Raw genomic sequence first — 14,243 nt, 5'->3', positions numbered from 1 at the left:
TGTAAAGAGAGAAACTAATCTAAAGCGAAGTAGAGAGAGAAAGTATAAGAGAAGAAGTACTAAGAAAAAGCATTAAAATCGTATTTATACAATAACTCGAAATTACTCCTAAATAGAAACTAAGTAATCGTCGAAGAAGCCTCCCCGGAAACACACGCCCGATTAGGCCCGCCTTTCCTCTTCGCCCTTTTGTTCTGGGCATCCGCCCGATCGGGCTAAAGCTTGCCTGATCGGGCCCGGCTATATGTTGGACTTGGATTGGGTCCATTCTTGGCCCAATTCGAATCTCCACTTCGGGTCTTGAATACTCGGTGTCCAAAAGCAATCGGTTATGCCTTTAAATACTCGTAGTTGTACCGCAATAATTCCGGGAAAAAGCTCCAAAGATGCAATTCCCTACAAAACTCAACCGAGACTACAAAAACACTAGAAAACACCAATTAGTAATAAAAGTGGCTCTAACGAGCCAAAAACACTACTAATTACGACCAAGGGACGGGGGTAAAACACCATATAAAGTAGACATATCATTATAACTCGGAATTGGGCTTATGTTGAAAAGGTCTATTCAAGCCCCATCCAACTACACAATTATTGGACCCATATGGACCAAACTAAACTGAACGGGACGTTTTTCCGTAAATAGGATACGAAATGAATGATTTTCGAAAACAGAAAGAACTATTTTTTAAATTACCACCCAAAAATGTATCCATTTTAAAAATAACCACCCGTTTAATTTTTTTATTTTATTTTACCACCCCTTAAATTAAAAAACTACTCAGATTACCACCCACTTCAAAATTTCGGTAGATTTATGTTATGTGGTCCTACCTAACGGCTAGGTCTAAGAATTACAATCAGCCCTGTCTTCACTCCACCTCCCCCTGAAACCTGTTTATTGAGTACAAGACAACCTAAAACCAAATGAAAACAACTAAAAAAATCAAGAGCTTGCTGTCTGAATTGCCACAACCACTGATCATCTTCTTCCTGTCACCACTAAGAGTCATTGGGTAGGGCCCACATAAGAGAAATCCACCGGAATTTTGAAATGAGTGGTAATCTGAGTAGTTTTTGAATTTAAAGGGTGGTAAAATAAAATAAAAATTTTATCCGGTGGTTATTTTAAAAATGAATACATTTTTGGGTGGTAATTTATAAATTAACGTTTTACTTATGTGATATTAAGTTGTCTTTTAAAAATATCCTATCAGCTAAGATAATGCAAAATCTTTTAATATAATATTATTGCATATTGATTATAAAATTTACTATACACTATAAACTAGAAAATAATGCATAGTACTAGTATTGTTGGTCTCTAAATACGGAAACTTATCAAAGTGCATCAGATAACCAATATCCAATCTAAAAATAAGCTATAACCTATGAATACGGAAACTATCAAACTAAAAAGTGATTGACTTTTTTTTTTCTTTTTCTTTTTATTTTTCTTTTGAAATCCAAAATTGATTGACTTTTAGCCTCAACTAGATTAGACTTGTATGATGTACGGATTTAAAAAATTATTAGAATGAAATAAACTGTTTCTATTATTTATTTTCCCGTACATACTTATAAATTAGATCATAAAAACATATCTTTCATCATAAATTACTAAGTAACAAAATATAAATATGAAAGTCAATCTGATTTAATCAAACTATTTGCATACTTATAAATTAGTTCATTTTTGTATAACTAACATCCATAGTAGTAGTACGTGACTTCCTTATAAATTGATAGGTGTGAATAATAAAGGAAATAATTATCCAAAGTGATTGACTATCCAAGATTCCCTCCTATTTAATAGATGCACATCTATAACTATAACTTAAGTAGAAATCGCTGAACGTCATCTTTCCCCCAAACCTAGACACATGTCAACTAATTATAAACAATTTTCCTGCCCAAATTAAACTATATTGCATGTTATATAAAAAATTATCACCTGACAATACTTTATACACATTATTATACGAAAAAATTAAAAATAATTTAAATTGAATGTATAATAATAAACTAATTTTTCCTAAAATTGAGGGATATGTATGGGTATAGTTATTTTTGTTCTTATCCCAAACCATACATTTTACCTCAATCACTAATTTAAATTAAAAGTAAAATACTATTTTCCTAAAAAATAGGAATACTAAATTACTAATTACTAAGGGATATAAGTAGTAGTTGTTAATCTACTTATCCTTTTTTTTACTTATCCCAATACAGTTAGAGAATTTGCATTTTTTTGGGTGTAAACCATGTACTTATACTCATTTACGGGAAAGAGTTAAAAGAAAAAGGTTCAGTGCCTGTTCACTTCAGCTTAATTTCTGTTCAGTTCAGTTTATTTCAGCTCCAATCAGTTCAATTTAGTTCAGCTCCTAATTTCCTTCTCTTATAAAATACTCATTTCATCTTAGTTCAGTTTAGCTCCAATCAGCTCAATTCAGTTAAGCTCAATTCAATAAATGTGAACTGACCCTCATTAGATGCATTTAGATAACAATCACTATTTCATTGACATCGTATTTTTTTTCAAATTGTACACGTATCAGCTTCTCCTTCCATTTCTTCCCGTCTAAACTTTTTATTTTCTCTTCCAATTTTCTTTATTTTTTTATTTTTATTTTAATTTAGAAAAGCTAAATATTGTCTAAGCCATACTTCTCTGTTCTTTTTTACTTGCCCCGTTTTGACTTTTACACTCTTCATTACTCCTCCTTTGACCGTCTTTTGTGAATAATATGTAAGAAAAAATATATTCATGTGAGATCTTTATGAATTCGTTTAAATAAGTACTATAATAATATATAACTTTTATAGTTTTACTTATGAAGAATTAAACTTATTGATCGTTAAAATTTTACATTGGAAAGCGTGATAATAGAAATATGTCAAGTAAAAAAGAATAGAGGAAGTATATAGCTAATTCTAAGGAAAGCAAATATTAACCCTGTATATATGTGATTACTGTATCTAATTATAAAGTCCACTAAATTTTGTTGTAGACATGAATTTGCTTTTGATTATATTTTTTACATTTTTGTAGTTTTGTTTATGTTAATACAAAGATTTTACATATTTTGAGTATATGACTTGAAAATATACAAAATCATAAATTCTTTTTATTATATCCGTGCAATGCACGGGAGCTAATCTAGTATAACAAATATATTGAAAGTCAATCATTCCAATTGGTTCTTCTACTTTATAGGTGTAAATAAAAAAAACAAAGTAATGATATATACTATAGTGCTACTTTTATTCAAGGATGATAGAGTACAATATTTCTTTTTTTTTTTTTTTTTTTTCAGAATATAAATAATAATCCATAATCATCTAGAAAAATTATACGAACATGTGTTATTTAATTTAATAAACTATAAAACAGACTTAAAAAGAACATTAAAATGTATCTTATTATTTAAGAGAAATTGATATAAACATTCCTCTCTCTCCTCTCCCATGCTTCCTTTCTCCAAAACCTTAGCCTCCATTGTTGAATTTTGAAGGGGCTTTTATCGGTTTTAACCGGCGGAAAGCCCCAATTTTTGTTTCTTTAAAGTTTTTTTTTTTTTTTTTTTTAGGTTTATAATAATGCTTTCTCCTTTTAGGAGGAACTTTTTCTTCCTCGAAAGAAAGGGTTTTCGATCTCCTTCGAAAGACATGGGTTTTTCGACCTCCTTCGAAAGACAAGGTTTATCTCTTCTTTTTGGGGGAGAAATTTCTTAATTTTAAATCCATGGTATTAGATCTAATGGATTGTCGTGAAATTATTTTGTTGGTGAAAAAGTTATCAAGTTTTCGAATACAGACAGATGAATCAGAAGGAAAACATCCTCACGACTACAAAGGATCGTTAGATTGTCTCTCCAACAAGGCTGTATTTTCCAGCAATATAAGCGGGAGATGCTCCACAATGCAAGATCTACTCGACGATCGTAGTTTATGAAGGAAAATTTTTTTTGATTCAATATCTTATGTATTTGTTAACGTCGAATCTCAATTGTAAATGTCGTATGACTTGTAATTAATGAAATATTTTTGCTATTAAAAAAAAATAAAAAATAAAATAAAAAATTTAAGAGAAATTAATAAATAAATTAAATTTTGAATATTGTGATATTTATACGGAGTAGTATAACTTATTTAAAAACAAGTTCCCATTAGTATACCAATAACTTCAACACATTATTCCATATTTTCATTACTCTATCTTGTAATGGATGGAGAAAAGAAAAGACAGGCAAGGATGAATAGAAAGATGATTATGAATCGAAAGACACATAAGACAGATAACACTTTACAAGTTAATGAATGCATCTAATTTTCATTGTCATTTAGATCACGTATACTAGTTAATTGTGCGCACCTTTAATTTTCATTTATTTATTATTTATGCGATCTATTGCAGAAAACAATCCAACTCCATGCCAACATTCTAATGATGAATCATCAACGCAATCTATGAATTATTCTCGAGGGACAACCATATTCAGAACCCCTTTGAACGAAATACCAAATAGTATGTAATTTAGGTTTCCAAAATTAAATACTATAGTTAGTTTTGTCCTTTAGAATTTTTATATTCTATTTAACAAAATCTTTTTTATAAAATTATGACACAACGACTAACCAAATGTAAACTCATACGTTTTGGTATAAATCTGTCACATGGATGCCTTTCGACAAGTGAGCGTTACAATATATACCATGGTGTTGTCATGCCTGTCAAGTCTGGGAAACATATATTTCAAAGTACAGATAATATCATTCCACAAAAAAAAAAAAGTACAGATAATATCAAGCAATCTTCAAGAAATATATCAGACTTAATTGCAGATTCAACCCAACATTATGACTCTATAACTGCTAGATCAATTAAGGCTGAAAGCTTAGAGTCCTTCATTCCTTCATTCCTCATTATATAGAGTACATAGTTTCTGTTTAGGCAAATCTCAACAAGGACATATGAGAATCTGCTGGGTTTGAGGGGTAATAACAATCATACTACCAAAGGCATATAAAATAGCAGTAAAGTAATAATAAAGCAGTAGATAAGCAAGGAACGAACAATAAGTAAACAGGATGAACTCTATTATGAAAAGAGAATAAGTTTAGAGATACAATACTGAATAAGGATTAGCCTTCTTCTTCAGTAGGGATGAAGCTCCGTAGGTAAATGCAGAGTAATTCTCTTATATTTAAAGTATATGTGCGTACATGAATGCTCAAAATTGTCTAATTATGCTTATTTATACCTAGGGATCTCTAGGGTTTACAAAGATATTCGGAATATATTCAAAATGAGGAAGATCTTCTTGATTTATCTTCTTCCCTGTTCTGTAGGTGTATCTTTGGCAAGTATCTCCTTGATTGATATCCTTGATGCTGCTTTCCTTATTTATTCCAATCAAGCCGTTTTGCTCATTCTTGCTGAGTTATTGCTTCTTGGATTGGTGCCCTAAATGCAATGGGTCGTATTACAATACGGGCCCAACAATTGCCCCTAATTTTTATTTCCAAGTATTTGAAAGTGAAAATTACCTAAAGAAAGCTCTAGAAAATATTTTGAATTTCAGAAATTGTTCCAACGGTTAGCAAAATAGAAAGTGGTGGTTTTAAGGCAACTTCCTTGATAACTGTGAAGGACGGTTTATTTCCGTCTTTGGTATTTATTGGGTGTGCAGGCTATTGTCTAATCACTTCAATTGCTTTGCCCCAATTTCAATTTCATCAGGTATTTTCTCTCTCTTCTCTACTTGCTCTGTTTTACACTTTGTATTTTTCTCTTGTTTTTGCGATGGATGATTATGTGAGAGTGATGTTTTGCTGTACTTATAATTTTGTGAATGTGTGGTTGATGTCGGTTTGCTTGTTTAGTTTGTGGGTTTCTAATCTTGAATCGGCTGTATCCTTGTTGAATATACTTGTATACAATTGTTAATCTATTTGATCCAATTAGCGTCCTTGCTGTATATATTTGTTGTGATCCTTGTTGTATGTATTTGTTGTGTTCCTTGTTGTATTACTTTTTGAACCAGCTATGTTCCTTGCAGATACATCAAGGTCACTAAGGTCTCATGATCTTCTTAGCTCATCTTCCATCTTGGGTCGTCTTAAGTCTCGCTCGTCCCCCCAGACTTGTGAGGCTGTTCCCATCAAGATGGTTGCTCCTAAGGGTGTCCCTCCTCCGCCTCCGTCTCGTGCCAGTCTCAAGAGGAAGTTGGAGATGCCTATTGATGTTGATGCTGCTGAGTTTTCTTTTGACTCTCTTGCTCCGCATGAAGATACCCTGTTGTTTCCTTCTTTCAAGGATCGCCAGTCTTCGATGACTTTTGCTGACCTTTCACAAGAGGCGGCTGTACAGTCTTTCCAGGTATAGTATACTCCTAAAAAAAATTTATAAAATCGACCTTATTGAAATATTCTCCCTACACTTCATCTTTGCTGGGCAGAGCCTTCAGTCTTGCCTTGGTGTCTTAGGCAAGGTGTCAGAATTTACTCGGGTGTATGAGGCTATGAAGAAGGAGCGTGATGCTCTGTCTGACAAGTACAAGGCTGCTACTGAGGCTTTGAAGGCTGAACGGACTAAGCATCGGGACTGCATTTCTGAGCGGGATGGGCTGAAGGGTACCTTGAAGGAAGCTGCTAACGAGGCCATTGATGCTGCTACGTACTACTACGGGAAGGCACGTCTTGAGATGATGGAGGAGTTTCAGCAAGGAAAGCATGAGGCTTGGGACTATAATGGTGATAAGGCTTCTTTCGAGAAGGCGTTTCCTGAGGGGACTGCTGCTCCTGGCTCACTACTGCTGAGCTTTGCTGATGAGGAAGTGAACTCTCCTCATAATGAAGAAGTCAAGGATGCCCCAGAGGTGATGAAGCCTGTTGCTGAAGAAGTAGCTCCTGCTGACAACATGGGGGAGAATTAGTTTAACTGGTGCTGCGTCACATTTTTTTAAAAAAATGTAAAACTTTTGAATGTTGTTTCTGTTTACTGCCTTAGTGCAGTTTGGATAATTTTGTTTTTATTTTGTGCTACACTTCTGTAGCTGGATGTTCTTTCTAATTTTGTTGCAATGCAACTAAGTATTTCTGTCTTTCTTGCTGTGTGGTTGACTTTTCTGTATAGTGTGTTGTGATTGTTGTATCACGAATATATTACAGTTGTATTATAGTTGTATTACAGTTGTATTGCAGTTGTATTACAGTTGTATTACAGTTGTGATGCTACTTACATGTGTTTGTATGCCTTGTAAGGATAGTAGGTCTGTTCTTTTCAGGAATGACTTGTCTTTGTTCTGTAGTGAAGGGACTTGTTACATTCTTGCTCAGTAATGTCAGTCGCGTTCCTTGCAAAACAGAAGAAGGTGAGGGGTGGCCGTGGGTTTCCCCAACTGACCTCCGATGCCAAAGTCAGTACTCGTAATGATCATAAAGCAAATTGCCAAAGGATAGAGATAGATGAGTACCTTTCGTGTTGATTTTGGCTGTTGGAGATTTTTGTGTTTTTCTCTTTTTTTTTTTGTATTAAAAGACAAAATAATAATAACTGCGTACCTTTCTTCAGAAATGATATAACTTTAAATGTGCTGCGTTCCAGCTTCGCTGCACTTCTTTTCCTTCTATTCCTGAATCTGTATGCTCCATTACCCACTACCTTAGTGATTTCATAGGATCCTTCCCAGTTGGGTGCTAGCTTTCCTATTGACTTCCCTGGTATTTTCGTATACCTTCCTGAGAACCCAATCTCCTAGCTTGAAGATTTTGACTCTGACATTCTTGTTGAAGGATCTTGCTACTTCCTGTTGATATGCTGCCATTCTCATTTGTGCGTCTACCCTGAGTTCCTCCACTGTGTCTAAATTGTGAATTAGTTCTGCTTGATTTCTTTCTTCTGTCATTAGCCCGTATCTTGCTGTAGGCACTTCTACCTCTGTTGGGATTACAGCTTCACATCCGTACACCAGTGAGAAAGGAGTATGACCCGTAGCGCCTTTAGGAGTTGTCCTGTCTGCCCATAATATGTTGGGTAGTTCATCTGCCCATTTTCCTTTGGCTCCTTCCAGTCTTTTCTTCATGTTGCCTATAAGGACTTTATTGCTTGATTCTGCTTGTCCGTTTGCTTGTGGGTACCTTGGTGTAGATGTGATAAGGGAGATGTTCCATTCCTTACAGAACTTGGTGGTTTTGCTGCTGATGAATTGAGACCCATTGTTTGTAATGATCTCTGCTGGTACTCCGAATCTGCTTAGAATGTTCCTCTTTATAAATGAGATGACGTGCTTATCCTTGATTTCCTTGTACGCTTCTGCTTCAATCCATTTGGAAAAATAGTCTGTCATTGCTAAGAAGTACACTCTCTGTCCTGATGACGGGGGTAGCTTTACTATATCCATTCCCCACTTCATAAATGGCCACGGTGTCAATGTTGGGTGTAATTCCTCTGATGGCTTATGTGTCAAGGGCGCATGTTTTTGGCATGCTAGGCATTTCTTGGCGAACTCTGCTGCATCCTTCCTCATACTAGGCCAGTAGTATCCCATTCTAAGTGCTCTGTTGGCTAGATTCCTTCCTCCGGAGTGATTTCCGCACTCTCCACTATGTAGGGATTGTAAGACTTGCTGAGCTTCTTTTCCTTCCAGGCATCTTAAGAAAGGTCCTGCTTCAGATTTCTTGAAGAGTACATTGCTGATCAGGCAATACTTGGAGGCTTTCTGAGCGAATGCTTGAGCTGTTACTTTCCCTGTTGGTTTCGCGTTGCCCAGGAGATATTCTTTCAGAGGCGTTTTCCAACTGTTGTCTTCTTATTCTGTAGGGCCTGTTTGAATTTCGTAGACACTCATGGTTGACTCCTTCTCTATGGCTGGTGAAAGTACGTGTACTAGTGGGATTGCCCCAAATTCCTCTGGATTGATGTTTGACCCCAAATTTGCCAGTGCGTCTGCTTCGGTGTTCAGGTTTCGGGGTACTTGTTCTATCTTGAACTCCTTGAATTCTTTGATGAGCTTCTTTGTGACTTCTAGGTAGGCAATCATGCTAGTGTCGTTTGCTGCATACTGCCCGTTGACTTGGTTTACCATGAGTAGAGAATCAGAAATTACTTCCAGGTGTTGTATCTTCATATCCCTTGCAACGGTTAGCCCTATGATTAGTGCTTCATATTCTGCTTCATTATTGGTAGCCTTGAAGTTACACCTTATTGCCTGTGCTATCTTGTCTCCTTGGGGTGATGTTAGTACTACTCCTAAGCCTACTCCTCATACGTTTGCTGCACCATCTGTATGGAGCGTCCATTTCTGCGTAGCTTTTGGTTCCTGTAGAGCTAGCACTTCCTTCTGTGCTTCTTCTTCAAGGGTAGGGCTGAAGTCTGCCACGAAGTCTGCCAAGGCTTGAGATTTGACCGCCGTCCTGGGTTCGTACTGTATGTCGTACCTGCTCAGATGCAGGGTCCATTTCTCCATCCTTCCTGACATTTTTGGCTTTCTCATGATAGCTCTGATGGGGAGTTGGTTCGTACTTGTATGGAATGACTCTCGAAGTATAGACGTAACTTTACTGAAGCAGTGAACAAAACTAAAATGATTTTCTCTAGTGATGCATATCTTGTTTCCGCGCTGAGCAGGGTCTTGCTTACGTAGTAGATTGGAAATTGTTCCTTTTCTTCTTCACTTGTGAGAACTGCACTGACTGTCCCTTCAGATACTGCAAGGTATAGCTGGAGTGGCTCTCCTTCTTTGGGCTTGGAGAGAATCAACGGGTTGGCTAGATATTCTTTCAGCTTCTGGAATGCCTCATCGTGTTCCTGTTCCCACTTGAACTCTTTGTTCTTTTTTAGTACCTCGTAGAAAGCTCTATTCTTTTCTGAAGACTTTAAAATGAACCTGTTCAACGCCGCGATTTTCCCTGTTAGGCTTTGTACGTCCTTCTTGGATTTTGGTCGCTCTAGGTCTAGGATGGCTTTGACTTGTTCCGGACTGGCTTCTATTCCCCTTTGTGTAACCATGTATCCTAGGAACTTTCCTGATTGTACTCCAAATGTGCACTTTGTGGGATTTAGCTTCATGCCGTATTGCTTCAGGATTGTGAATGCTTCTCCAAGGTCTCTGACGTGATCTTCTGCCTTCTTGGATTTAACTACCATATCATCTATGTATACTTCCATTGTGTTTCCAATTTGTTCTTCAAACATCTTGTTTACCAACCTTTGGTACGTTGCCCCTGCATTCTTCAATCCGAAAGGCATCACCTTGTAGCAGTATATTCCTTGGCTGGTGATGAAGGCTGTCTTCTCTTGATCATCCTTGTGCATGAAGATCTGGTTGTAACCACTGTAGGCGTCCATGAAGGATAGCAACTCGTGTCCTGCTGTGGCATCTACCATGGCATCGATATGAGGTAAAGGGAATGGGTCTTTTGGGCAGGCCTTGTTGATGTCCGTGAAGTCTATGCAGATTCGCCATTTCCCATTTTTCTTCCTTACTACCACCACGTTGGCAAGCCATTCTGGGTACTTTACCTCTCTGATCTTTCCTGTCTTTAGTAAGTTTTGAATTTCCTCGTTGATGATCTTGTTCCTTTTTGGCGCGAATTTTCTTCTTTTTTGGTTCACTGGTGTATGCATTGGATCTACGTTCAACTTGTGGGTGATAACTTCTAGGGAAATGCCTTTCATGTCTTCTTGGGTCCAAGCAAACACATCTTTCTCTTCTTCCAGAAAGTCGTAAATTTGCTGTCTGAGTTCTGCTTTCAGCTCTGATCCTATTCTGACTTTCTGATCTGGATGTATGGGGTTCAGCTGGACTTCTGTAGCTTCTTGCTCTTCTGATATACTCAACTTCTCTTGGCCCAGCTGACCCTCTGATTGCTATGCTGAACTCTTTTCTGCAGATGTTGCCTTCAGTGCTATCTTGTAACATTCTTTAGCTTCCCTAGGATCTCCTCTGATTTCTTGAATTCCCCATCTAGTAGGAAACTTAATGACCTGGTGGTACGTAGAAGGGATGGCTTTCATTTCGTGTATCCAGGGTCTTCCTAGAATCATATTGTATGAGGATAAAGTGTCGATCACTAAGAACTTGACTTGCAGGTTGATCCCTTTTGCGTATGCTGCCAATGTAATCTCTCCACTTGTCTTTTTGGTTTCCCCGCTGAATCCTACTAGCATTGTTGATTTGTTGACGATATTCTTCTCATCTATGTTCATATGCTTCAAGGTATCTAGCATGATGATATTTGCAGAGCTTCCATTGTCAACTAGGATTCGCTTGATCATGCAATTTCCAACAGGGAGTGAGATCACTAGACCGTCATGATGACCTTCTACTACATCGCTTTCCTCAAACATGATAGGGATGTCTATCTTTGATTTTTCCCTCTTATCTGGTTGCTCTTTGTTGCTTTCTTTTGCATGCCGCTTTGCTGCTGAATATGTTAGGCCGCATACTTCTGACCCTCCTGATATGAAACAAATGGTTTTGACAATTGGTGGTGGGGGTGGAGGACCTCCTTGCTTGGACTCTCTGTCCTTCCCTGAAGCTTTAGATCTATTTGACAAGAGTTCTTTGAGGTAGCCTTTCTTTAATAAGTATGCAACTTCCTTTCTGAGCGCGACAAATTCGTCAGTAGTGTGACCGATATCTGAATGGAAATCACACCATCTGGATGGATCCTTCTTCTCCCCAGGCCTATCACTTCTTCTGGGCCATTGGACAGTATCTCCCATCTTGTTTAAGGTCCTTATTACTCCTGCAGGGTTGACATTGAAGCAATACTCGTGCAATTTGGGTGGGAGCTCAGGATCTTCCCTCCAATCAGAAAACTCTCCTTCGACAGCATTGACTGATCCTTCATCAAAGCGGGAACGTTGATATTGCTTGAATCGATGATCTCTCCTGGGGAAGTTGTTGTTCCTTCTTGACGAACGATCTTCATCCTTTCTGAGCTCTGGAGTCTTTCTTGCACATGCATCTTCTTCGAATCTGACTTGAGCCATTGCCTTAGCTTGTACGTCTTCAAAGGTTGTGCATGGATATTTGGTTAATTCCTTGTAGAGTTCACTGTGATCTAGCAATCCTCTCCTGAACGCTTCAATGGTTGTAGGAGCATCGCACTTGTGTATTCCAATCTTTTCCCTGTTGAACCTGTTAAGATAATCCCTCAAGGATTCACCATGTCTTTGCACAACACGGTATAAATCCGATGACTGCTTCTCTATTTTCCTGCTGCTGGCGAACTGGACTTTGAATAGGTTTACCATTCCTGCAAAAGACCGAATTGTCTCATTATCTAAATTAATGAACCAAGTTAGAGCTGGACCTGATAATGTTGCTCCAAAGCCTTTGCACATGATGGCCTCTCTGATGTCTCTAGGGATTGAGCTGGTCATCATCTTCTGCTTGTAGAGGGATACATGCTCATCAGGGTCTGTTGTTCCATCGTATATGGCCATGCTGGGTGTGCTGAACCTCTTTGGCACTTCTACCATGGCGATCTCCTCTGAGAAAGGAGACTCTATATAGCCATCTGACGCTTCTTCCTACATGGGCTTTGGCATTCCAGGGATCTTGGCGATCTTGGCTTCGATTGCTTTGAGGTACTCTTTGACTATCTTCTCTATCTTTTCCTCCTCAGATCCTTCTTGACCATTCTGCTTAGGGGTTCCTGCATTCAAAAAGTCTAGGTCTAGGGTTGTTTCCCTAGTGTTAGATCCTTTTTCCCCATTAGGGTTATGAAAGGTACCTGACATATCAAGCTGCATGGCTATACTTTCAGTGTTCTTTCTGGTTTTAATGGTTTTGGAAGCGACTGATTGTATTTGGCTACGGAGGGCTTCATTTTGCTTGGTGAGACTGGTAAGCTTGGCTTCAGTTTGAACCTTTTGGGCCAACAGTGTTTCGATTTGGCTTTTTTGTTGGTCTAAGGTCTGACGTAATGCGTTCATTCCCTCATTGATTTCGGCCATGGTAAAGGGTACTTGGTGCCCAGACATGGTGTTTGTATTGGTTTTTTGGCGAATTGGTAGGTTAATTGATTATCAGCCCCACGGTGGGCGCCAAATTGTTTAGGCAAATCTCAACAAGGACATATGAGAATCTGCTGGGTTTGAGGGGTAATAACAATCATACTACCAAAGGCATATAAAATAGCAGTAAAGTAATAATAAAGCAGTAGATAAGCAAGGAACGAACAATAAGTAAACAGGATGAACTCTATTATGAAAAGAGAATAAGTTTAGAGATACAATACTGAATAAGGATTAGCCTCCTTCTTCAGTAGGAATGAAGCTCCGTAGGTAAATGCAGAGTAATTCTCTTATATTTAAAGTATATGTGCGTACATGAATGCTCAAAATTGTCTAATTATGCTTATTTATACCTAGGGATCTCTAGGGTTTACAAAGATATTCGGAATATATTCAAAATGAGGAAGATCTTCTTGATTTATCTTCTTCCCTGTTCTGTAGGTGTATCTTTGTCAAGTATCTCCTTGATTGATATCCTTGATGCTGCTTTCCTTATTTATTCCAATCATGCCGTTTTGCTCATTCTTGCTGAGTTATTGCTTCTTGGATTGGTGCCCTAAATGTAATGGGTCGTATTACAATACGGGCCCAACAGTTTCCCTAAAAAATATATCAAAAAATATCTTAAGATAATTATAGCCTATAAACTAGGAAACTAAATATACGATAAATATAGAGAAAATATGATAATAATATCCTAATATTCCTAACACTCCCCCTCAAGTTGGAGCGGATGGATTGAAGATGCCTAACTTGCTAAGCAAAAGATCAAACTGCGACTTGCCGAGGGCCTTTGTAAAAATATCAGCTAATTGCTCATAGGTAGGAACATAGGATGGATCAATTAACCCTTCTGAAATAGCATCTCGAACGAAGTGACAATCAACATCATTATGTTTCGTTCGCTCATGGAAAACTGGATTCTTTGCAATGTGCAAAGCAGATTGACTATCACAAAATAGCTTGATAGCCTTAGGGTGTTGCACACCCAAGCTCGAAAGAAGCCCTTTTAACCACATCAACTCATATGTAATAGTGGCCATAGAACGATATTCCGCTTCAGCGGAACTTGTAGAGACAGTGTTCTGCTTCTTGGTTTTCCAAGAGATAGGTGACTTACCGAGGAATACGAGCCACCCTGTCAAAGATCTATGTGTCAAGGGACATGTGGCCCAATCCGAATCACACCATCCCTGCAAGGTTAATTCAT

General features: G+C 37.7%; 2 protein-coding genes across 2 annotated transcripts; both read right to left on the bottom strand.

Annotated features, from left to right (window-relative positions):
• Positions 1 to 8,816: 8,816 nt before the first annotated feature.
• LOC145580908 (uncharacterized) lies at positions 8,817 to 9,485 on the bottom strand. Its single transcript, XM_081637991.1, has 2 exons — positions 9,276 to 9,485; positions 8,817 to 9,194 (listed from the first exon to the last, which is right to left on the bottom strand). The coding sequence occupies exons 1-2, from the start codon at positions 9,483 to 9,485 to the stop codon at positions 8,817 to 8,819; spliced, it is 588 nt and encodes a 195-aa protein (XP_081494117.1).
• A 1,391-nt stretch (positions 9,486 to 10,876) lies between these two features.
• LOC145580907 (uncharacterized) lies at positions 10,877 to 12,268 on the bottom strand. Its single transcript, XM_081637990.1, has 2 exons — positions 11,665 to 12,268; positions 10,877 to 11,541 (listed from the first exon to the last, which is right to left on the bottom strand). The coding sequence occupies exons 1-2, from the start codon at positions 12,266 to 12,268 to the stop codon at positions 10,877 to 10,879; spliced, it is 1,269 nt and encodes a 422-aa protein (XP_081494116.1).
• Positions 12,269 to 14,243: the final 1,975 nt, after the last annotated feature.

Source organism: Chenopodium album, chromosome 15 (assembly GCF_948465745.1).
Source record: "Chenopodium album chromosome 15, dcCheAlbu1.1, whole genome shotgun sequence".
NCBI lineage: Eukaryota > Viridiplantae > Streptophyta > Magnoliopsida > Caryophyllales > Amaranthaceae > Chenopodium > Chenopodium album.
The sequence above is the reverse complement of the archived record's forward strand: the minus strand, read 5'-3'. Positions and strand labels throughout refer to the sequence as shown.

Coding starts and splice junctions, on each gene's coding strand:
- LOC145580908 (XM_081637991.1), bottom strand. CDS start 9,485: ATGTCAGGAAGGATGGAGAAATGGACCCTGCATCTGAGCAGGTACGAC. Junction 9,195..9,275: donor ATACAGATGGTGCAGCAAAC/GTATGAGGAGTA, acceptor TGTAACTTCAAG/GCTACCAATAATGAAGCAGA.
- LOC145580907 (XM_081637990.1), bottom strand. CDS start 12,268: ATGGTAAACCTATTCAAAGTCCAGTTCGCCAGCAGCAGGAAAATAGAG. Junction 11,542..11,664: donor GAAGGATCCATCCAGATGGT/GTGATTTCCATT, acceptor CTAAAGCTTCAG/GGAAGGACAGAGAGTCCAAG.